Source organism: Silene latifolia, chromosome 2 (genome assembly GCF_048544455.1).
Source record: "Silene latifolia isolate original U9 population chromosome 2, ASM4854445v1, whole genome shotgun sequence".
Lineage (NCBI taxonomy): Eukaryota > Viridiplantae > Streptophyta > Magnoliopsida > Caryophyllales > Caryophyllaceae > Silene > Silene latifolia.
The window spans coordinates 29434723-29460835 of record NC_133527.1 but is presented as its reverse complement, the minus strand read 5'-3'; the positions used below and the strand labels follow the sequence as shown (position 1 = coordinate 29460835).

Sequence of the window (26113 nt, the reverse complement as noted above, 5' to 3'; positions counted from 1 at the left end):
TCTCTAATCTTTGAAACCAAAGGTAAATAAATGACCGGACGTAGGCCAGGGAATACCACTTTTTCTTTAAATTATAAAATAGTCTCCAATAAACTTATTAAGAGATCGTTTTTCAAGAGACTTACTCGTTAAGAGTATTGATAATCCAAGGATTTAAAAACTAAAAATTTTCCGACGTAATTTCTACACGTCAAATTTAGATATAATGATAATCTCGGTGACATTTTATATAATGATAATCTTGGTGAAATTTCCATCAAATATTTATTTTAGCACTGGAACTTATAAGCTTATAAGCTAATCACATGTTAACGAATTACTCCTTTCAATCTTAATAATTTCTCCATTTGATAAAAATAGTTTTCACAAATCTTAAAAAATTGGGCAATTCGTAATAATCAAAGGTATTCTCCGCCCCGATCAATAGTTATCGTTGTGAAATAACAGTTCTCTTTTATAAGAGGTGTATCATGTATATATATGGTATACATTATCTATTCCGGTCAATAGTTAATTAAAATTCCTCTCATATTTCAAATAATAATTACTCTTGAGTAGAACAGGGGGAATATAAAATAGATATTGAAATCCCGTAAGTAATAAGAACTCTTTTTAATTTATCGTTTAAATTTACACTCCAAACGTGAACTTTAGCCCTACATAGTTTTAATTTCTGGCTCCGCCCCTGCAAGTGATATGTGTTTGATCCGTCTTAAGCTTAAACAGATAGTGTCGTCGTAAGGGAGACTTTCCGATTAATTAAAGATATTACATATACAAGTTTTGCCCATGACACTTGTTTTATTAATTTTTTTGTCATGTACTCGTACAACTCATTTTGTTGACTTAAAACATTTATGATAGATGAAATAACGTCAGCAATGTATACATTGTATTCAACGTTTAATTTGGGTTAATGGTAAATGCAAAATGTTTCATACGTCAATAGTCGTACAAAATGTTCATACGTGAGATAAATTCTCTACCTTACCCGTTAATATAAGAAGAGATTGTATTGTATAAGAAGAGATTATATTGCCTGCCCTTCAATGAATTACAAGCATCCTATAAATACATGAGTCTAGCTAGGTTAACGTGATACTATCCTAAATTACAGGATATCAAATCTCCTATATACTAAAAGAATAACAAAACTCCAATTTTTCCCGCTCAAGTTTCCCCTAATTATTTAGCTTATAATAGTGACCCTACACTCATTAATTAATCTCATTATTATCCTCTTTATATTTACATGCCATAAATAAATAAAATCTTTCTTAATATATATCTTATTTGATTGTACTCAAAAGATCATCAGTTAATGTTTAATTATTTATGCTAATTATTTATGCTTTTAGTGGATGTAAAAATGTAATGATATAATATCATTCTCTTTAAAACCAATGTAACAAAATAGTATTTGCAAAACACGCAAATCTTATTCCGGGTAAAACTGTTGAACCTTCTATTTTACAACTCATAATATGAGACACAACGATAGTATATTTTCCCATTAAATTTCAAAATGAGTTAAATTACTGTAAATTAATTGCTATAAACTCTAATACCCTCCTCTAAAAAAGCCGTGCGTTTGCACGGGAACTATACTAGTACTATAATTAAGGAATTAGTTTACAACAATATTGACTAGTTAGGAACATATTAACAAGGGAATATTTGACATATTCTAATACCCTCCCTTAGTCGAAGCGGGAGGAGGACGGATGCTTAGACTAGATCGGAAATCATCGAAAAGGAACTTGGGTAGGCCTTTGGTGAAAATATCCGCGTACTGATAACGGGACGGAACATGAAGGACTTTGACCTGACCAACAGCAACTTTTTCTCGGACAAAGTGGATGTCAATTTCAATATGTTTGGTGCGTTGGTGATTGACCGGGTTACCAGCGAGATAAATGGCCGAGACGTTGTCGCAGTAAACAATAGTTGATTTCTTAGGTGGACATTGCAGCTCAAGAAGCAAATTTCGAATCCAACATGTTTCAGTGACTACATTAGCCACACCGCGATATTCGGCTTCGGCACTGGAGCGCGATACGGTTGCTTGTCGTTTGGACGACCAGGAAATCAAATTGTTACCCAAATACACACAATACCCCGACGTGGAGCGGCGGGAATCCGGACATCCACTCCAATCAGCATCTGTATAAGCGATAAGGGACGAAGTGGACGATGCAGATAGGTGTAACCCGAAGTGAGACGTACCCTTGAGGTAGCGGATTATTCGTTTTAGCGCACCAAGATGAGCTTCTCGTGGGTCGTGCATGTGCAAGCAAACCTGTTGTACAGCATACGAGATATCGGGTCGGGTAAAAGTTAAATATTGAAGAGCACCTGCGAGACTACGGAACAGAGTCGGGTCAGAGACGGGTGGTCCATCATCAGCGCTCAATTTGGACTTCGTGTCTACTGGCGTCTAAGCAGGTTTACAATTCGACATCTGGGCACGGTTGATAATATCAGTGGCATATTTGGACTGATGAAGAAACAGTCCGTGGTCATGCCTGGTTGCTGCTACGCCGAGAAAGAAATTCAGGGGGCCAAGGTCTGTCATTGCAAACTCGGCGCGAAACAGTGCCATAATCTTATCCCGGAGAGCAATGGAAGATGTCGTGAGGATGATGTCGTCAACATAGAGGAGCAAGTAGGCCATATTAGTACCATCAGAAAATATAAACAGTGAATTATCGGATTTGCTATGAACAAAACCAATAGAAGAAGCATAAGTAGCAAACCGTTGATACCACGCGCGGGGCGCTTGTTTGAGGCCGTATAAGGACTTCTTAAGAAGACAAACATCATTGGGTCGATTCTTATTCTTGAAGCCGGGTGGTTGATGCATATAGACCGTTTCAGTTAGGTGGCCGTGTAAGAAGGCATTTTTGACATTGAGTTGATGAATGGGCCATTTGTTGGACACGGCGAGACTGAGTACGGTGCGAATAGTCGCGGGTTTGGCCACCGGACTGAAGGTTTCGTCACAATCGACACCCACCTGTTGAGACCTGCCATTAACAACAAGTCGAGCTTTGTATCGCTCAAAATCACCGTTAGCCTTAAATTTATGTTTAAACAACCAATGACACCTCGTTATATTGACATTAGGCGGTCGAGGCACAAGAATCCAAGTCTCATTCTTAATGAGTGCATCAAATTCATCGTTCATGGCGCGATTCCAATTAGGGTCATGAAGAGCAGTGATAGGACTCCTGGGAACGGGTGAAAGGGTGGTAGTGGAACATAAATTCATTGGGATTTTGGGCTTAAAAATGACATGTTGAGCTCGGGTTGTCATTTGTGGCGAGGGAGGAGGATGGGGTGTTGGTGGCGTGGGTGAATCGGCTGCAATAGTGGTAGCAGTCGAGGTCGGACTGGTGGGAGTGAAGGGGGTAGCAGGGCCAGTAGGCGAGGACGGGCCTGGAATTTAGGCTGGGCCAGTGTTGGAGGAAGGTGGGCCAGGTGTAGGTGTTACGGGTGGGTTGTCACGGGCAAATGGGCCGGGAGTTGGTGTGGGCTGAGAAGAGGCAATGTGTTGTAGAATATATGGAGATGGGTCATTAGCAAGAAAATCATAGGAAAAGTCAGGCACTTTGTGTTTGGATGCAAATGGGAATTTGGACTCATCAAATGTAACATGTCTAGCAATTATGACCTTATTAGTAGCCAAGTCTAAGCACTTGTAACCACGGTGATTTGCCGGATAGCCGAGGAACACGCACGGGGTAGCTCGTGGGTCGAGTTTGTGAATAGATGTGGGTGGTTTGTGAGGGTAGCAAAGGCATCCAAAGGTCCGTAGGTGGGTGTAGGACGGGATACGGTGGTATAGACTCGATGTGGGGGAGTCATATTTGTTGGCTTTGCTAGGGAGTATGTTGTGAATGTAGGTGGCCATGGCGAGGGTATGATGCCACATTGAAGGTGGCATGTGGGCGTGAAGGGGGAGAGTTCGCATTGTATTATTTATTGTACGGATTTTGCACTCCGCCTTTCCATTTTGAGGTGATGTGTGTGGGCATGAAAACCGAAACAACATTCCTTTAGACTCAAAATTTTTTTGGAGGGGGGAGTTGTTATATTCACGGCCATTGTCACATTGAAGAGTTTTAATAGCAACATTAAATTGGGTATGAACCATGTTATAGAATGTGGTGAAAATTTGATAGACATTAGATTTATTTGACATGGGAAATGTCCACAAGAAATTTGTATAGTCATCAAGGAACAACACGTAATAACGATGGTTGAGGGTGCTCAAGACGGGCGAGGTCCATAGGTCGGTATGCAAAATATCAAAAGGAGCAATTGTATGAGATAAAGAGGGAGAAAAAGATAACTTAATGTGCTTCCCTAATTGACAAGAATTGCAAACCAACAATTTATTCAAAGGACGACAAGGTAAATGTTTTTGAGTACATAAGGAATTAAAAATATCGGGGCCCAGATAACCTAGGCGCTCGTGCCAAGTGGAAGACGGTATGGCGGTGAAGACATGTAGGTAGGAGGCGGCTTTGGCTTGGGTAGAGGCATGTAATGGGTAGAGGTCCCCCGTGCTATTGCTTCTCATAATCGGCATCCCCGTCTTGAGATCCTTCACAGTGAAACCAAACGGATCAAATTCAACGGAAACATGGTTGTCAATAGTGAATTTTCTAACCGACACCAAATTCTTAATTAAATTAGGAACGTGGAGCACATTATTTAGCAAAAGAGGCGGGTATGGGGAAGCAAGAGACATAGCACCATGACCGATAATAGGAATCAAGTCACCATTTCCGACTACTATATGACGATTTTTACTCAAAAAAGAATAAGAGGAAAGGTTACCACTATTGGAAGTCATGTGCGACGATGCGCCGGTATCCATATAATAGTTGTCATCCGGTTGCTGTAAACCAAGCGATTGCATCATAGCCGCAATACCAGTTGGTACGAATGCTCCAGAAGTCGAACTCGTCCCTGGCTGAGCGAAGAAAGCCTGCCCAGTCTGACTCGGACGCGGACCAAGGATCCCTTGTTGCGGCCTGCTAGGAGCAGTCCAACCAGCCGTCGGATAAGGGCACGGAGGTGCACCCCAACCCTGTTGGTACGAATTAAAAGGGACCCATGTCCACGTACCTTGCTGATTGTTATTCCCACCGCGGTTATTACCATTATTACGACCCGAACTGCTTGAATTTCCACCGTTGTTCTTGTTGCGATTCTGGCCACAATAATTATTGCGCCCTCCCTTGCCCCTGTTGATATTGGAATTCGAATTACCATTCCCTTTGTAAGAATTTGAGTTCGATAGGGGTTTGGAATCCGAGTCCTTGGACTGTTGAGATGCAAGGAGGGCAGTGTCCGCCGTCGCGGGAGCAGTGATGCGTTGATTGCTTTCCTCAAGAGCAAGCATAGACCGAGCTTTGTAGAATGGGGGCAGGGGATCCTTCTGTTGAATGATGGTAGCGATACCCTTGAACCCGTCAGAGACATGGGTGACTAGCTGAAGAACCAAACGAGGTTCAGAAACAGGGGAACCAACATTGGCGAGTTGGTCTGCAATCATCTTTAGAGCTTGGCAATACGACGACACATTCGGGTAATTATCCATGTGGGTGTTGGTAAATTGTTGTTCCAACATGACTGCCCGAGTGTGTTTATTGTCATTGAAGATATCCTTAAGACGATCCCACGCGGTCTGAGCAGTAGAACCGGGTTCGAGAATCGTGTGAAGGAGGTCCACCGAGATAGTGCTATATATCCATTGCTTAACAATGGCATCAAGACGTTTCCAAGTCGCATCTTTTTCGATCACCGCGTCCTTAGGAGGAACAAGATGATCAATCACATCAACAGCACTCGCTGTGTTTAGAAATAACTCGGCCCAAGATGCGTAATGGACGTTTTCCGTCTCGAGGGTAATCTGCACGTAATTTTTGATATTGGAGACTGAATAAGCAGGATGAAAAGAAGGTTTGGAGGAGGTGGGTATGTCGTTCACTATGATTGCAGAGGTTGAGGCAGAGGAATAAGGAGGAAGAAGCGGAAGAGAGGTTGATCGAGTTAGGCGTGATACCATATAAGAAGAGATTGTATTGTATAAGAAGAGATTATATTGCCTGCCTTTCAATGAATTACAAGCATCCTATAAATACATGAGTCTAGCTAGATTAACGTGATACTATCCTAAATTACAGGATATCAAATACTATAATTAAGGAATTAGGTTACAACAATATTGACTAGTTAGGAACATATTAACAAGGGAATATTTGACATATTCTAATAGTTAACAATATTCATAAAATTCCACTCGGTATAATATATACTTATTGATGAAAAGCTTATACTTCCACATCAGTAGCCAAAAAATAACACATGTATATTTCTAACGCCAACTTATAAGTATAATTTTGAAGTAATTGACATAGTGAGTAAAGATTTTAGAATTTATTATTTTATGGTGGTACATTACATTAAGAAGTCTAATGAAATATACAAATCCTAATTTAAATTGAAAAAAAAAGAGAATAGTGAAAGGGATTTTTTTTTTGACGACGATAAACTGTAGTATTAAAGAAATAAACGAGTTAAAGTACAAACATAGGAAAACTAGCTACTCTTAAACTATTACGAGACCAACTAATTGAGCTAGAATTACAAGCCGAAAAAGATAACCGATACTTCTTGAAGGGTGGGTGATAATAATCTTCGAACTGGAACAGATGATCCTTCTTCCTTTTAGCCTTTGTAACCGTTGTAACAGTATTAATGTACCTACATAAAAAAACAACAGAATGGTTGACAGAAACTGGACACCGTTTCTTCAAATTGGTACCTGCTCAACCCATACGATCAGGACCATGGGTGCAATGCAACTTACGGCTACGAGTCTTGCTCAAATTCTCATTAGTCGCCATAAATTGAAATTGGACCATCGAGACTTTACTAGTGAGAGAGAAGTCCGATGATACACGCTTTTTCTTGTCGACCTGGATAATAACTTCCTCTGGAACCAACTCGGCACTCAAAGGTTTAGAATCGTGATTCTTAGAATCTTCCTCACGCAAAGGAGAAGAAGAGGGAACTACTGCTTCCATTGAATTTGCTTCATGGGGAGTTCCCGTCGGAATAGTGAAAGGGATTTAATCAAACTAAATAGAGATATTGTAATAGTGTCGCACTATCAATCAATCAATCAATACTATATATTAAATCCAAAAACTAAGGGACTTCAATGTAATTAAAGAAAGTTATACAAATTAATTATACTATATAGTTTTAAATCACTAGCACCGTGTGATGGACTCAATTAAGGCATCTCTATAACAAACTCTTTCTTTTTTCTTCTTTCATGAAAACCGTTTTTCCAAAAACTCTGTTTTCTCCTTACTTCTGATTCTTTTCATGGCGCGTACGCGTGCTCGGCAGCTTCAATCAAAGCCATCCATGGCTTCCGTGGACTCTAAGAAATCTTCTGGTACCAATTTTGTGGAAAATGATGAAGAATCGGATGAAATTTTACATACCCAAGCGCCGAGAAAGAGTACTGTTAATGCTCTAATTCAATCCGCCATTGTTGGTAAAGGTTCTGCGGTGAAGAAACCCGTTATTACTCCTGCTCCTTCTCGTATTGCGAATCTTGGATTTACTTCTGGTGTTGTGAGTTCTTCTCGTCCTTCACCTTCCATTTCTCTTACGGATGATACTCCTATTGTTGTTTCTGATAAAATTGTGAATCCTGAAACCGTAATTCCCATAATTCCTTCTGAAAATGTTGATTTAAGTTCTGAAACTGTTCTTGTGAATACTACTGTGCATGATCATACTAGTATAGATACTAATAAAGTGGCAATTGATTCTGAAGTAACTACTGTTGGACAATCTGGCCCCAAATCTGCCGTTATGGGTGGAAATTGGTGTAAAGCTCTCAATACTCCTGCCAAATTAGGCATGAATCTCTTTTTTTGTGAAACAAGTGGTAAATCTTCTGAGGTTGATATTGATGCCTCTGATTATGCTGATGAACTAAAAATGTGGTCTAATACTCTAATGGGTAATGTTCTTGGTGGACGACCTACCCTGAAAATAGTTCAGGAGTTTGTTGCTAAAAATTGGGCCAACATTGCTTCTCCCACAGTTCAGTATTTCAAACAAGGGTGGTTCACTTTTAGGTTTGACTCTGATGTTGCTTTGAACAATGTTCTGAAGCAAGGCCCTTGGAAGGTGGGCCATAATACCCTGATCTTAAAACAATGGAGTCCTTCTTTTTCTTTGGAGATGGATAGAGTTGCTAAGGTTCCCATTTGGATCCTTTTCCCAGGTCTAGACCCTTTCTTATGGACTGACAAGGTTCTGAGTAAGATGGCTAGTAAAGTAGGAAAGCCACTGTTTGCAGATCCAGCTACTACTTCTAAGGAAAAACTGTCTTTTGCCAGGGTGCTTGTGGAAGTAGATGTATCTGAAGGAAATGTAGATTCTTATACATATTAACATACTCATATATGTCTAAAATAATTTGTCATAAAATTAAAACGGATTTTATGCATGCAAACAATAATATAAAAGAAGAGAAATAATGTCCTTACATTGTTGATTTCGGATTTAAGGGCACAAAAGAGATCACCTTTCTCTTTTGATCTTGAGCTATTCCTTATGAATGAACAAGATCTAAGTATAAGATCTCTCCCTAAGCTTTATACCCAAGGCTTCTCTTAATTTGATTAATATTACAAATACTAGTATAATATTAATCAAGGTAGAAAATTGAACCAAAACTTTTATAAAACACTTATATGTTTCGGTTTTTAAGAGAGAAGAAGAGAGGATTTTTCTTCTCACTAGAACTTGTATTTTGATGAGTAAATTGGAATGAATAATAATACACTACTTTTAGTATATTATTAGGTAAAATTATAGAGAAAACAATGATCATTTTTCTTCCCCAAAACCGTGTAAGAGGAGCCTTTAGGGTGAGCCAATGCATGCAAGTGTTGTTCTTTACAATACATAATAGGCTTGCATGGCTAGGAAATAAGGTAATCATTGTGTTTACCATTATCTTAATCAAACACAATATTAGCCTATTTCTTCCCCTAATTTCGGCACAAAGGATAATATAGAGTCCATATTATTTTTGTCAATTTGTCAATATGTCACATGTCATATGTGACATAAATTTGTTATGTAATTTTTAACATATTAAAAATCAACGTATTAATAAAATACGTCACATACAAATATCGACTTAGTAATATCATAATTACTTGTACCAAAAAATTTACCAATTTATAAATCACAACTGATTGTATTTATAACAATTCATTCAATTTAATTGTTACTTTAAACAATTATTTCATCCGAGTAATGATACAATTCAATTACTCAGACCGTATCTTATTTAATCACATTTCAATATGATACGTAAATTTTACTTCCAAAATCGTCCGTCAATTTTCAAATAATTTAATTAACTCGTAACGTTATACGATTAATTAAATAATCAATTAAGAGTGTTGCCCTATAGGTATGACCTAGGGGTCAACTGATCACCACCGTCACACGACAATAATGTCAAACTCTAGTCGACCAATCATTACCGATATATGTTGACCAGTTGATGATAACAAAATTACTTCCCAATTGTATTCTTTAAAATGAGATTTAATAATGATATTTAAATCATGTGATCGCATTATTGTTGAGGACACATTTCCCAACAATCTCCCACTTGTCCTCGACAAGTGTGCGTCACCAATTCTCTTGTCCTATTACTATCTCCCACTCAATGCAAGGTGTCTTTCAGGTCGTACTTGCAAGTGATCATATCGAGAGTGGTTTCCTCGATCTGGAGAATAACTGATTGACCGGACTTATCTATCATAGATACTTTCGGAGCGTGGCCACGCATTTCCAGTTCATTGCTCCTCGAGTGGCCCTGAGATATTGTTATAACCCTGACAAAGGGTGGACAATTCCTATCGCACTCATTCCCTTCGACTAGCCACAACCATCATAACCCAAAATATGCCCATTTGACCCCATTTACGAAGGTCGTAGTAACACAAATCAAAGTTAATCTGAAACTGTGCCATCTTAGGCGAATAGTCTTTAGTCAAAAGAATCGACTCATTAGAATACTATAGTAGCTCTTGCCACGACCAGGCTATATAAATTTGCCAGAACTCTATAAGCGGTCATTAGGCCCGACAAAATGTTCCTAACAGTCTGCCTATGTGATCGACTAGTCATCTCACATGACTCTATGGCACTTGAACTTGCCATCAATCGCCTCACACTCTAGTCACTTCGAGACGTCACCTCATACAAGTGACTATGGGCAAATACTATGTTAATCCGTGTTCACTTTAACGGGGTTCAATTGTCTCTACAACCCGTATGGATGTAACAAAGTATAATATTTAAAGATAAAAGACAAATGTGATTATGAACATGAACAAAAACAACACTTTTATTTCATTTCAAAATCTAACAGAAATTTGGTACACGTTTAAGTCCCATGGACGTAACATGCCCATCATGCTTAGCCTGCGATAAAGGCTTGGTGAGCGGATCGGCTATGTTGTCATCCGTCCCAACCTTACAAATCACAATTTCCTTTCTTTCAATGAAATCTCTTATTACATGATACTTTCTAAGTACATGTCTAGATCTATTACTAGACTTTGACTCCTTAGCTTGGAAGATCGTCCCACTATTATCACAATAGAGAGTGATGGGATCATTGGCGGTAGGTACTACTTTTAGACCTTCCGTGAATTGCTTGATCCACATAGCTTCCTTGGCGAGCTTCGATGCTTTGCTATTTACTCAACCTCCGTTGTCGAATCCGATTCTGACTTCCTTGAAGCTTCTCCAGCTTACGGCACCACCATTGAGGATAAACACGAAACCAGCTTGTGATTTCATGTCATCTCTATCTGTTTGAAAACTTGAGTCCGTGTATCCATTAACACGCAACTCAGTGTCTCCTCCAAACACAAGGATAGAGTCCTTAGTTCTTCTCAAGTACTTAAGGATGTTCTTGACAGCAATCCAGTGACTCTCACCTAGATTTCCTTGATATCTACTCGTCATGCTCAAGGCATACGAGACATCAGGACGTGTGCATATCATGGCATACATGATTGATCCAACAGCGGAAGCATAAGGGATCAACTTCATGCGTTCAACATCATGGGGCTCGGAGGGAGATTGAGTCTTGCTCAATATCGTCCCGATTACCATAGGTACCAAACCCCTCTTGGATTTGTCCATGCTGAACCGTCGAAGAATCTTATCGACATAAGACTCTTGACTTAGTGCCAATATCCTCTTGGATCTATCTCTATAGATCCGGATACCTAATATGCGTTGTGCCTCTCCTAAATCCTTCATTTGGAAGTGGTTACCTAATCACTTCTTAACAGAAGACAACATTGGAATATCATTTCCAATGAGTAGTATGTCATCGACATACAAGATTAGGAACACAACATTGCTCCCTTTGAATTTCATGTATAAACATGGTTCCTCAATATTTCGAGTGAAACCATTTTCCTTTATAACATGATTGAATCGATGATTCCAACTTCTAGATGCTTGCTTAAGACCATAAATGGATCTCTTAAGCTTGCACACTTTGTTAGGATTTTTAGAATCAACAAAACCTTCGGGTTGTATCATGTACACCTCCTCTTCTAAATGCCCATTTAGAAAAGCGGTTTTGACATCCATTTGCCAAATTTCATAATCATGAAATGCGGCGATCGCTAACAAAATCCGTATGGATCTTAGCATGGCTACGGGGGCGAAGGTCTCATCATAATGGAGACCTTGGACTTGGGTAAATCCTTTTGCCACTAGCCTAGCTTTGTAGACATCGTCATGTCCTTCTATGCCATTCTGGACTTTGAATATCCATTTGCATTGAAGGGGTCTTGCCCCTTTAGGCAAATCTACCAAGTCCCAAACTTGGTTTTCAAGCATAGAATCCATTTCGGACTTCATGGCTTCAAGCCATAAGGTGGAATTAGGACTAGAGATTGCGGCCTTGTAGGTGGCGGGCTCGTCACTTTCCATAAGCAACACATCGAGTGTTCCATCTTCCTCGATAAGTCCCACATATCGATCGGGATGGCGAATAACTCGGCCCGTCCTTCTTAGTGGAGGAGGTACAACCGCGTTAGACGACGAAGGAACATCTTTCTGCGTCTCTACCTCGGTTTGTGGCTCTTGAACTTCATCAAGTTCAAAATTTCTCCCACTCTGTCTCTTAGAAATAAATTCTCGTTCTAAGAAGACAGCCTCGCAAGACACAAACACTTTGTTCTCTTGAGGTTTATAGAAATAGTAACCTCGAGAGGTCAAAGGATAGCCTACAAAGATGCATTTTTCGGATCTTGGGGCAAGCTTATTGTCGGGTTTAGCCTTGACGTAAGCATCACATCCCCAAATTTTCATATAGGATAGATTAGGAACTCTTCCTTTCCATGTCTCAAATGGAGTCTTTTCGGTGGCTTTAGTGGGACTATTATTCAAAGATAGAATTGCGTTTGGATTGCAAATCCCCAAAACGAGTTCGGTAACTCGGTTTGACTCATCATGGATCGAACCATATCAAGTAGGGTTCGATTTCTCCTTCGGCAACACCATTCAGTTGTGGTGTTCGGGTGGAGAAAGTTGTGATATAATACCACAACCTTTCAAGTGTGAATCAAATTCAAGACTAAGGTATTCACCACCACGATCGGATCGTAGTGCCTTAATTCTTTTGTTCAATTGGTTCTCTACTTCGTTTTGGAATTCCTTGAATTTCTCAAATGCTTCACTCTTGTGTTTCATTAAATAGATATACCCATATCTACTCAAGTCATCGGTGAAGGTTATAAAGTAGTCATAATTTCCACGAGCGGTGATACTCATTGGTCCGCATACATCGGTGTGTATGAGTCCCAATAGCTCACTAGCTCGTGTCCCTTTACCGCTAAAAGGATTACGAGTCATTTTGCCAAGTAGGCAATATTCGCATGTACCAAATGATTGATAATCAAATGGTGTAATCACATTAGTCGAAACTAATCTTTTGATGCGATTCTCGTTTATGTGACCTAATCGACAATGCCAAATGAACGCTTCACTTGGGTCACTTGTTTTAAGTTTCTTTGATTGTATGTTATAAATATCATTAATTGGATTTGAGGTCTCTAAAATGTAAATGCCATTGATGGAAGTAGCTTGGCCAATAACCAAATCATTCCTAGAAATAGAGCAACGATTGTTCTTAATGACAAAACAAAAACCGTCCACGTCTAGCATGGCGATTGAAATAATGTTTTTAGAGAGTGTAGGTATATAAAAACAATTATGCAAATACAACTCAAATCCATTTGGCAAAGCTAAAACATAAGTTCCCTTGGATTCGGCCGCTACCCGAGCTCCATTTCCAAGGCGTAGATCCACATCTCCCTTGCTAAGCCTCTCCACATCTCTTAAACCCTGTAAATGATTACAAAGGTGAGAACCACAACCGGTATCTAGTACCCATGTCGTAGTGGAAGTATAATTTATATCAATAACATAAATTTCTTTAGGAATTGTACCTTTTGGAGTAATGAGTCCTTCCCTTATATTTCGCAAATACATAGGGCAATTCCTTAGCCAATGTCCCATGCCATAGCAATAATGGCACTCATCATTAACTTGCTTGAAGTTTTTGATTTTCTTTCCTCTCTTCTTGAACCTCTTGCCCTTTGAAGCAAGAACTTGATTGCTAGAGCTCCCACTAGCTTTGGCATCCTTATCTTCCAGAGATAAAGACCCTATAGATCGTATGAGGTAGTCTTCCTGAGACGGACTCACACGAGGTCTAGTAGTAGTGGGTGGTTTAGAAGTGGTGATGAAATTAAGGTTTCCATCCGAACCTATCCCAAAATGAAGTTCTCTAGTTGTATCGAAATTATTGTTGGAGCATACGTCGTCAAGAACATGGTGATATGACTCAATAGTTATAGGTGCGGTAGCATTTGATGGATTCATTGTAAAAACTACAAATATGGAGGAAAAGGAAATATTAACATTTGTCTTTTTGAATCATACTTGCAAATTAACAAGATATGAACATTTATATAGTGACCTCTACCCAACTATAATAAATGATTCCAAGACCCAAATTCATATCAACTTAGGCACGGGGTAGCCGATGCAACCTTCATTAATATAACTCGGTGGATTAACTTTTTAATCGATTCTACTTTTAGAACTCTTGGTCGATAAAATTACTCTAATGTTTATCTATAGCCCAAAACACATCAACAAGGGCACGGGGTAGCCGATGCAACCCTTATCAATTACTTTTGTTGAGTTCAATCCAAATTTCGAATAAATGTGTCCATTATCCAAACCCACATCAACTTGGGCACGGGGTAGCCGATACATCCCTTATCAACATGAATTCGGTGGATTAACATTCATCACCCACTTCCCCTACGTAACAAGGTTTGTACCCCGGGGTAGCCGAGTGCACTCCCTCGCGAAATAGGTTTTCATGGTTTCTACTATTTGGTAAGGCTATGTCTCAATTAATTGTTTTAGCGAGAGGTCATGCCAATTTATTATCTATCACGTTTTAAGTGAACTAAAGCGGTGAACTATGATAATTCTAATTGACACGGTCGATAAACTCGATAAAAGGACAATGCATGTTTAGTTATGGCGATTTAGCGATGCATGTGACATAAAATAAAATGCAAGCATAAAGATAAATAAATCCTAGTATGGCCTTTCCTAAAATAGAAAAACTATTAATCTATTACATATTCGGAAACCAACTCCATTGGTCCCTTGAACTTCGGTTGTGGCACGCATCTCGAGGTAACACCGTCTTTATGTATCGCCATTCTTGAAGAAATCCGTCTTTAGGAACTCCGGAATGAATAAAATTACATAATAAATTACATAATTTCCTATTATACATTTGTAACTAAAATAAAATAAATCTATTAAATTACAAAACGGTGATATGAGATCACAATAAAAATTACAACCGAATCGATATTCCCATACATTTCGGGAAATACTAATTAAAATCTAAGGCCATACTAAGTAAAATTACATAATTCAAAAATTACATAAATTAAAATTATGACAATCATAAAGAAAATGCAGCATTATAATATGTATGAACATGCTCAATTTTATGCTAAATCGCCTTTAATTAGCCAATATCGTATATTACTCGGTTTTTACGGATTTGCGTGATTTCAACATTTTATAATCACAAAAATACATAAACTCATATTTATGCATAAGTTAATTACCCTAACCTCTTAGGACTCAAAATTTAGTCTTCACTAAAAATTTGACCATAATTAACCTTTATTTACAAAATTGTTCATAAATGGACCAAAAATTACAAAAATAAGCTATTAAACTTCAAATAAATCCAAAAATTCCATATAAATTCAAAATTTGAAATTTAAATTCATGAACATTCTGGAAAAATTCCATGACACTCATAATGTTCAAAATCTTAGGTTAAAAATTTCGAAATGTTTCCGGAAAAACAATGTTGCGGTTTGTCGATTTTTAATAAAATAATCATAAAAACATGGAAAAATTATTTTCATTAACTTTTCAATTTTAGATCTGAAAAATATAATAAAATGCAACATTAGACGTTTTTCCTAATTCATAGATTATGTTTTATTAATTTTCCACTAATAATGTCACTATTTATGCTATTTTTCTTCAAAAATTCATAAATCATGCTAAAAGACTTCTTTATAGCCAATTATTTTACACACATCTTGTAAAATTGCATGTGACAACATATTAATTTTCTATGACCAGATTCGAAATTTAACTCATATTAACCTATTTTTCACTTAAATCCGAATTAAATAATAAAAAATTCATTTTTCGAGCATAACTAGTCCAAAAATTATTAAAGTTTACAGGTTATCTCAAAATAATATATGTGACAACATATACAAAAACCAAGTGAAAATTCTAAGTATAGCTATTTTTAGACCAAAAATGACATTTTTACTCATAAAATCACATTTAAATGCCATTATTGTAAATTATGAACAATAAAAATCCGAAAAATTAACCAAAATATCCTAAAACACTTTAGGACCATAAATATTAACATGCATGTAATAATTTTGTGATATATCATAATAACACAAATTTTACAAGTTTTATTTGTTATTCATATAACTCGGAAAAACTTTTAACCAATTTGCATGCAAACAACCGTGGCTCTTGATACCGATTGAAGGAAATGTAGATTCTTATACATATTAACATACTCATATATGTCTAAAATAATTTGTCATAAAATTAAAACGGATTTTATGCATGCAAACAATAATATAAAAGAAGAGAAATAATGTCCTTACATTGTTGATTTCGGATTTAAGGGCACAAAAGAGATCACCTTTCTCTTTTGATCTTGAGCTTTTCCTTATGGATGAACAAGATCTAAGTATAAGATCTCTCCCTAAGCTTTATACCCAAGGCTTCTCTTAATTTGATTAATATTACAAATACTAGTATAATATTAATCAAGGTAGAAAATTGAACCAAAACTTTTATAAAACACTTATATGTTTCGGTTTTTAAGAGAGAAGAAGAGAGGATTTTTCTTCTCACTAGAAATTGTATTTTGATGAGTAAATTGGAATGAATAATAATACACTACTTTTAGTATATTATTAGGTAAAATTATAGAGAAAACAATGATCATTTTTCTTCCCCAAAACCGTGTAAGAGGAGCCTTTAGGGTGAGTCAATGCATGCAAGTGTTGTTCTTTACAATACATAATAGGCTTGCATGGCTAGGAAATAAGGTAATCATTGTGTTTACCATTATCTTAATCAAACACAATATTAGCCTATTTCTTCCCTAATTTCGCACAAAGGATAATATAGAGTCCATATTATTTTTGTCAATTTGTCAATATGTCACATGTCATATGTGACATAAATTTGTTATGTAATTTTTAACATATTAAAAATCAACGTATTAATAAAATACGTCACATACAAATATCGACTTAGTAATATCATAATTACTTGTACCAAAAATTTTACCAATTTATAAATCACAACTGATTGTATTTATAACAATTCATTCAATTTAATTGTTACTTTAAACAATTATTTCATCCGAGTAATGATACAATTCAATTACTCAGACCGTATCTTATTTAATCACATTTCAATATGATACGTAAATTTTACTTCCAAAATCGTCCGTCAATTTTCAAATAATTTAATTAACTCGTAACGTTATACGATTAATTAAATAATTAATTAAGAGTGTTGCCCTATAGGTATGACCTAGGAGGTCAACTGATCACCACCGTCACACGACAGTAATGTCAAACTCTAGTCAGCCAATCATTACCGATATATGTTGACCAGTTGACAGTAACAAAATTACTTCCCAATTGTATTCTTTAAAATGAGATTTAATAATGATATTTAAATCATGTGATCGCACTATTGTTGAGGACACATTTCCCAACAGTATCCCAGGAGCTGCCTTCTCATGTGGTTATTAACACCCCCCATTTGGGTCAGTACTCTCAAAAAGTTGTATATGAATGGCTGCCCTACTACTGTAAATGTTGTGGCAAGTTGGGTCACACCTCTGTGAATTGTAAAAAGAATAAGACTCAGGCTCCTTCTTCTGGGTCTGTTCCTTCTGGATCAGTTTCTAAGCATGTTCAGTCTCCTCAAAAAAGTTTGCCCACTGAGCCTGTTCCCTCTGATCCTTTGGTTACTGATAATTCTTTTCAGATATTAGGGGAGAATCTTGAAGTTGACCTAGTTGAGCTAGGTGGTACCTCAGCAGCTTCTGGGGGTGTAGTGGGTTCAGTGGAGAGGAATGTAGACTCAGAATGCTCTATGCTAGGTCAGAGATCCTCTCCTGCTGAGCCAACTCCTCCCAAGAAAGTTTCTGAAATGCACCCAGGAAGCTCAACTAAATCCAAGGGTAAAAAGACATCTAAAACTAAATCTCAGGGAGCAACTAAATCAGTTTCTGGCATAAAAGACAAATCTGGACTAGGTGGTACCTTGGTTTCCACTCAGAATGATGGGTTAGTTGAGGGGAGGAATGTAGGCTCATTAAGCTCTCAGCTAGGCCAGAGATCCTCTTCTCACTTACCTCTCTCTTCTGTTTTTGATTCTGAAATGCATCAAGAATGTCCTATTCCTTCCCCTGGTTTGATAGATTCACCTGACCCTGGTGGTTCTGTCTCTCTGGGAATGTTATTTCCAATCATGGTAGTGAGCAAGTTTCTTTGACTGTCCCTGCAGTGGGTCGATCGTTATTCTGAGCTAGCGCTTCTTCAACTGATTTAGTGGATATTCATGGCTTTGTTCCCACACAATCCCATTCCAAATGAAGATTGCCTCTTGGAATGTGCGTGGCTTAAATTGTCCTCTTAAACAGGCTGAAGTCAGGGATTTTCTTATCCAAAATCACCTAGATGTAGTGGCTCTCTTGGAAACTAGAGTGAAAATTGGTAATGCTTCTCGCATTCTTAATACCAGTTTTAAGCATTGGGATTCTTTTTGCAACTATGATCATCACTACAATGGCAGGATCTGGCTTCTTTATAATCCCTTTCATGTTACTGTTACTGTTCAATCAATTGGTGCTCAATGGATCAGTTGTAGAGTGCTGCATAAAGTGTCCTCTACCTCTCTTAATCTTACTGTGGTGTATGGTAGCAATGATGCAGCTGAAAGAAATGCCCTTTGGTCAGGCCTGATAGCTGCTAGAACTTCTACTCCTTGGTTGGTAATGGGGGACTTCAATGTTGTCAGATGCCCATCTGAGAAATTAGGTCCTCATCCTCCTATTCTTCATGAGATGATGGACTTTAATTCTTGTTTGATTTCCTGCAATCTGGATGACATTGCTGGTACTGGTGCTGACATGACTTGGACTAATAAGCAAGATTCCTTGACTAGAGTTTGGTCTAAATTGGATCGAGCCCTTGTCAATCAGCAATGGATTACCTCTTTTCCTACTTCTCATGCTCTCTTCCTGGAGTCTGGTCTCTCTGACCATTCTCCTGTGGTGGTTCAGGTTCAGGAGGTTATTAAAACTCATAAACGTTTTAGTTTTTTGAATAGCTGGACCCAACATCCTAATTATGCTTCTACTGTTAGAGATGCCTGGGCTCCTCCTACTGTTGGTAATCCTATGTTCAGACTTTTCACTAAACTTAGGAAGGTCAAACATGCTCTTACCTGTTTCCATAGAGAGAACTATAGTGACCTAACTGGTCGTGTTAAAGCTGCTAAAGAACAGCTCAAGGACTGCCAGCAGCAGCTATTGCAGGATCCTTTTTCTTCTTTCCTTATTACTACTGAAAGAGACTGCTTGGCTAACTATTCTTCTCTCAAGCAAGCTGAATTGGCCATGCTCACTCAGAGAGCCAAATTGACTCACATTCAATCCTCTGATACTAGCTCCAAGTATTTTTTTTTGCTAAAATTGCTGAAAGAAAGCATCAGCAAACTATTGGTAATATTGTTGATCAAAATGGCTTGCTTCATCAGGGGGCAGATAATGTTAGTCTTGCTTTCCAAGACTATCCACACTCAGCTGTTGGGGCAAACTGCTCCTGTCCATAAGCTTGATGCTCAGTTTATTGGTCAGGGACCTTGTGTTACTGCAGAAGATAAAATCAGTCTGGTTCAAGATATTACGTCATCTGAAATCAAAGCTGCTTTGTTCAGCATAGATTCCAACAGTAGTCCTGGGATTGATGGATTTTCTTCTGGATTTTTTAAGTCCTCTTGGGATATCATCAAAGGTGACTTCTGTGCTGCTGTTCAAAGTTTTTTTAGGTCTGGTCGTATGGTTAAACAAGCTAACTCAACTTTAATTTCCTTGATTCCTAAAAAAGCTACTGCAACTTCAGTTCTTGACTATAGACCCATTTCTTGCTGTACTGTTTTCTATAAAACAGTTAGTAAGATTCTTTCTAATAGGATCCAACCTCTCCTGCCTTACCTTATTGGTGAGGAGCAATCAGCTTTTGTTAAGGGCAGGAATATCTTTGAGAACATTATGCTTTCTCAATCTTTGATTAAGGGATATGCTAGGAAAGCTCTCTCCCCTAGATGTCTCATTAAAGTTGATATCAAGAAGGCTTTTGACTCTATTTAATGGGATTTTTTATCCCAAATGCTTACTAGTTTGGGTTTCCCTCCTATTTTCTCTAAATGGATTATGGGTTGTATCACCAACACTTGGTATTCTTTTAAGATCAATGGTGGCATTACTGGTTTCTTCCCTGGTAAGAGTGGTATAAGGCAAGGAGATCCCTTATCTCCATATCTTTTTGTCCTTAGTATGGAGATTATTTCCAGGCACCTTAGAATTCTTTGTGATCAAAAGAATGTATCCTACCACCCCAAATGTAGCAAGCTTAATCTCAATCACCTTATTTTTGCTGATGACTTGATGATATTTGTTAGGGGAGATGTCCCCTCTGTTGTGGCTGTTAAAGACTCCCTTGTTAAGTTTGCTTCTCTTTCTGGTCTCCATGCTAATGTGGACAAAACCAATATCTATTTTGGGGGTGTTCCTCCTGCATTTGTTTCTGAAATCATTCATGCTACTGGCTTCTCCAAGGGCCATTTTCCATTCAAATACCTGAGTATTCCATTATCCACCTCCAGAGTTTCTGTGAATATGTTTGATCCCCTTCTAACTAAAATTCAGAAGAAAGTTTTTCACGGTCTTCCCATGCTTTGTCTTATGCTGGTAAACTCCAGCTAATTAGCTCTGTGGTTTTTGGTCTGGACAATTATTGGGGAGCTAGCCTTCTTCTCCCAGGTGCTATTACCAAAAGAATTGAACAACTTTGCAGACAATTTTTCTGGGGCATTCCTGACTCTGGTAGAAAACTGGTCTTCAAGAGCTGGAAAAGCATTTGCTCTCCCTGGTCTGGTGGTGGGTTTAACATTAAGGATCTTGCTTCTTGGAATAAATCTCTTCTTGTCAAATGGCTTGCTCTACTTCTTGCTCCTGCTTCTAGTCTTTGGGCCAAATGGCAGCATGCTTATGTGCTTAAAGGAACTGACATATGGAATTTACAATCTAAGGATTCATTCTCTACTAGTATGAAGGGGATCCTGATAATTCGTGATCTCCTTGTTGAATTAGCAGGTTCTATTTAGACTGCTCACGCTCTTCTTCAATCCTGGGTTCAGGGTTCTCATTTCCATCTTCATCTTGCTTATGATTTTTTTAGGGCTGCTCCTGATCAAGGTAACTGGACTAAGGGTCTTTCTTATTCGTCCATTGTCCCTAGCCACCGTATTACTTGTTCTATGGCTGCTCAGGGTCAGCTTGCCACTCAGGATAATGTCAAAAAAGGGTCTTTTGTCAAAATAACCATTCCGTAAAAACTAATTACCAAAATAACCATCTTCTAAAATTATTTTCCAAAATAACCAATTTTGCTAAACTGGTTTCCTAATTGACCAAAATTAAAACTATGAAAAAACATTTTTTTAGCAACTTCACCATGCTTCAGTTTCATCGAGTTTCCACGATTGCTCGACGACAACTTTGGTTGATAATTAGAATGATTTTTGCTAATGTTTTCGGTGTTCTTGTCTCCTAGAAAATAATCAATCTTCTTCTACCTCTCCATTAATATCTTCATTGCTAATCTTGCGGACGTGGTTTAGCGGTTGAGCCCCCTTATTCTATGGGTTTGTTCTAGTACCAAACATTTATTTGTAAATCAATAATAAGATTATGAATTTATGATTGCTAATTTATGAATCGATTGATCACAACACTAAAGCAACAAGCCAAATGACTTTTAAAAGTTGTGGTACAGAGTTTGGAAGATCAACATAGTTAATCCCAAATTTTTATGGTTGCAAAAATTGCTCCCATGCTCGTATACATGTCATTCTCCATGTATGAGATTATATTGAGAACGGCAAGTTCTTGAATTTGCAATAAGATTTATGCTTAGTATTATTTATCAAGATTGCTAAGGTTAAAAGAAGATTAATGATAGAATATTTTTGAAAGCATTCATGATAGTTTGGTTAAATTGGTAAATAATTTTAAAAAATGGTTATTTTGGTAATTAGTTTTACTAGAATGGTCATTTTGGCAAAGGACCCGTCAAAAAAAGGGGTTATCAGTTTGCAAACAGGTGCTACTTTTGTCTATCCAGTGAAGAGGATCATGACCATCTGTTCTTTTCATGTCCTTTCACTGCTCAGGTTTGGAGTTCCATTCTGAATTGGATGAGTCTCCCTCATCTTTCTGCTTCCCTTCCTCATCTTCTTGCTGCCTGTCCCTTTGGTAGTAGTAAACACAACTGGAAAGTCCATTGTTTTTATACTTCTCTTGCTGCTTCTGTTAATCAACTATGGTGGGAACGAAACCAACGCTTGTTTTGTCATAAGTCTACTGATGCAGCTGGGATCCTTCGCAAGATCAAGGATTTAGTCTTGGCCAGATTATCTCTCAAGTTTCCTCAGTCCTTACTTAGTCCTGTACTCACTTCCCTAGCTCCTTAGTTGTTTTCCTCTAGTTTGTTTTGTCTTTTTAGTTGAGTAAGCAGTATAGTGGATAGTTTTTTGCAATTGTAGTTTCATTCCTTCTTGAAATGAAATGAGAATTTTTTGCAAAAAAAAAAAAAAATTATATAAAAGTTTGGTAATTTTCCTAAATATGGTCAATTTTCTTAAAATAAAATAATTAATTATGATGGTCAATTTCAAGGAGACTAAAAGAAAGAAGATGTCTGATAATTTTCCTAAATATTTATAGAAGACTTGAAGATGATCAATTTCTTTAAAATAAAATAATTAAATAGTATAAACATACACACTTATGGTATTAATTATTATCATCATAAAATTATATATTAAATTTAAAATATATGCAATTTTATTAAACTTTATTATAGTTTATTAGATGTATAAAGATGATAATTATTTAACATACAAAAATATAATAAGTAGGTTATAAATAATTCAAGTTAGATTCCATAATATATAGTATTGCCTAATTCTTTCGATTTGATTTAATTTATGTATGTAATATATTTTTATAAATATATAATCCTCTTAAAATTGCATGCCTAAGTAGTAAAAGTAATTTCGTTAGTAAAGAAAAGATTTGTAGTAACATTGGATATAGTTATATGATAGTAATCACTTATTTAAATACTAAAAGTAACAATATTATCAACGAGATTAGTGAAAGTGGTAGAAACAACAAAGGGAGTAGTAAAATAATCAATATTAATGCGGCAATAGTGAAATTATCAAATGCGGCAGTAGTGACAGTAACAATAATTACGGCGGGAGTAGTGAAAGTAACAATTATTACGGGCAAGTAGTGAAATGTTATTACTATTGTTTCATTAATAAGAGTAAAATATTAATAGCGGGAGTAGTGATTTTGTCTCAAAATTTATTTCATCATAATTTTAGGATATGTTATAAAAAATTTATTAATGATAAATTTATGAGTTATGCAACTTTAAGTAATTTTATTTAATGAAAAAAAAATTAATGGTAAGTAGAGGTAGCTCGGGCGAAGCCGGGCACCAATACTAATTAATTGAAATTTTAGAACCTTAATATTTGACTTTGTAGCCCAAAAAGCTAGAAAAATATGGACCATTTATGCCAGTAGTTATAGTAATTAGGCCTCCGAATTAGTTTTCGTTTAAGGCCTCTGAAATTCTTGACAGGACCTTGGTGATAAATAATATTCCCTTCGTCTCGATCATTTATTTACCTTTTCATTTTTGGGTATCTCAGCCAATTGTTTACATTTTTATTTTGTTGGATGTATTTGGTGAGCATTTTGATTCTACACACTCAATTTGATCCACTTGTCAACTAATTATTGACGCTCCCTTCTTTTCTTGGTTTTTGTGCCAAAATAAAAGATAAATAAATGACTAAGACGGAGTAACTAATACAATGGTGATTTGTGGTTCATTTCTAACAACTACGTACTCGATCTATGTTATCACGTCTTACCCCTCGAGGAAGCTTATCATTACAATAGTCACGGCATTGCGCTTGGACATATACGTACCGCGTACATATGTTTCTTGAACAAGAAACGAATTATGGAACATTACTGTATAAGGTGAACAAAAATGGTTACATGTAATTTTCAACATTAAAGTGAATATACAAAATTTCCTGAAATTCCTTGTGACAAAGGTACATAGAACATGCCTCCTCCCCATGTCTAGCACGGACATAAGATGACTTTAGGACAAATTGTTATAATTTCTCAACCGTCACCTCTCCCAAATTCCAATTTTTTTTATCTATATAAACCCTTCATTTCAGTAGTATATATATTCATCAATTATAGTACGTCCATTAATATTTAATAATTTTACTATAATAAGAAATTAAAAAAAAAATATGTTAACTAAGGTGGTTGTTGTGTTAGTGATCATGGGTGCACTAATTTGCACTACAATTGATGCTAGGAAGCTCATGGGTAGTGAGCCATTTGATGAACAAAAGAGCTTCATACCCGGTGGGCTTGGACTCGGGGCTGGAACCGGGCTTGGGCTTGGGCTTGGTGGTTTAGGTGGTGGTGCTGGGATTGGACTTGGACTTGGAAGTGGTGCCGGTGGTGGGGGAGGGTTCGGTGGTGGTGGTGGACTTGGTGGTGTCGGTGGAGCTGGAGGAGGGTTTGGTGGCGGAGCTGGTGGAATCCCCTAAGTTATTATATTGATGATAATATTATTACTACTAATTAAGCAATAATTTCAATGTTTTAATTAAGGTGGTGTATTTTGTGGTGTTGTGTTTTTAAATTTGTTGTAATTGATACTTAGTCACTAGGCTAAGTGGACGTTATTTTTATAAGTTTATGTGAGTGTTCGATTATTCCAGTTTACGTTGTCTTCTTATTATAAGCTCTAATTAGTTAAATTCTAGCTGGTTTTAATGGATTTTAATTTATTTTAGTTCATTTTGTAAATTATTAGGGTACTAAACTAAGTAACAACTATTAAAAACCCCGTAGTTGATAACGATATATTAATATCCGTCTCCATTTGAATCAAATGGAAATAAGAGTTTGACACAGCAGCTAAGCTGCATGCATGCATGCAGTCGTACAGAAATTACGGAAGACATTTAATCAAGGGCGGAACCAGGATTGAAATGTATCTAGGGCTACATTGATAGACAACTAAACCGTATCAGGTAAAAAAAATCCAATCCGTTACATACCTTTTTAACGAGACGGATATTTATTATTTTAATTAATAATAATGTATGATGGTTCGGAAAAAAATTAGCATTATAAGACAAACCAATAATAAAGATTAACAAAAAGAATGATCCTCTATTTCGGTAGTATACAATTTTTTCTATCAATTAAATATTTTATAATGATGAAATATAACGAAATTCAAACAAAATAATATTGAAGTTATAATATTGGAGTTGTGAATGATTGACGTTCAGTCGTTCACTGACAATAAAAATCAAAGTGAAAAAATTGACGTACATGGGAGTCGAACCCCTCTCTTTTGTTTGGTAGACAAACGACAAACCAACTTAGCTACACTTCAATCTTGTCATCTTAGTTCACTTTATTTTATTTTACATTTTACCTCGGGCTACAGCCCAAGAAGCCACCGCCTGGTTCCACCCCTGCATTTAATTACAATAATATAACTAGAATGTGAAGTGGGTTGACTTAGTTTGATTTTAATGGGGTTAACTATACCTGTCATGTTCTGACATGGAGTGGTCTCCCTTCCCCCTTGGGAAAGGTGGAGCCTCCTTCTTCCACCTCCTATTTGCTGATGACATCCTCTTGTTTGGTCGCGCTTCTAAGCGCAACTTGTGCGCCCTCCAGGATACTCTCTTTAAATTCTGCTCCTCTTCTGGTCAAAAGATCAATTATTCCAAAAGCAAGATCATCTTTTCTACGCATACCCCCACTGAGAATATCGACATGTTTGAATCCACTATTGGCATCAAAGCCACTTCGAACCTTGGAACCTACCTTGGGGTCCCCTTGAAAGGGACTAAACCTAAGAAAGCCGACCTCTGT

At 37.1% G+C, this 26113-nt stretch overlaps 2 protein-coding genes across 2 annotated transcripts; one reads left to right on the top strand and one right to left on the bottom strand.

Annotated features, from left to right (window-relative positions):
• Window positions 1-2437: 2437 nt before the first annotated feature.
• LOC141638271 (uncharacterized) lies at window positions 2438-7100 on the bottom strand. Its single transcript, XM_074447678.1, has 4 exons — window positions 6884-7100; window positions 6662-6777; window positions 4494-5923; window positions 2438-3230 (listed from the first exon to the last, which is right to left on the bottom strand). The coding sequence occupies exons 1-4, from the start codon at window positions 7098-7100 to the stop codon at window positions 2438-2440; spliced, it is 2556 nt and encodes an 851-aa protein (XP_074303779.1).
• A 13160-nt stretch (window positions 7101-20260) lies between these two features.
• On the top strand, window positions 20261-22581 carry LOC141638261 (uncharacterized). Its single transcript, XM_074447668.1, has 4 exons — window positions 20261-20690; window positions 20756-21202; window positions 21305-21413; window positions 22233-22581. Exons 1-4 carry the CDS (start codon window positions 20261-20263, stop codon window positions 22579-22581), a joined length of 1335 nt encoding a protein of 444 aa, XP_074303769.1.
• Window positions 22582-26113: the final 3532 nt, after the last annotated feature.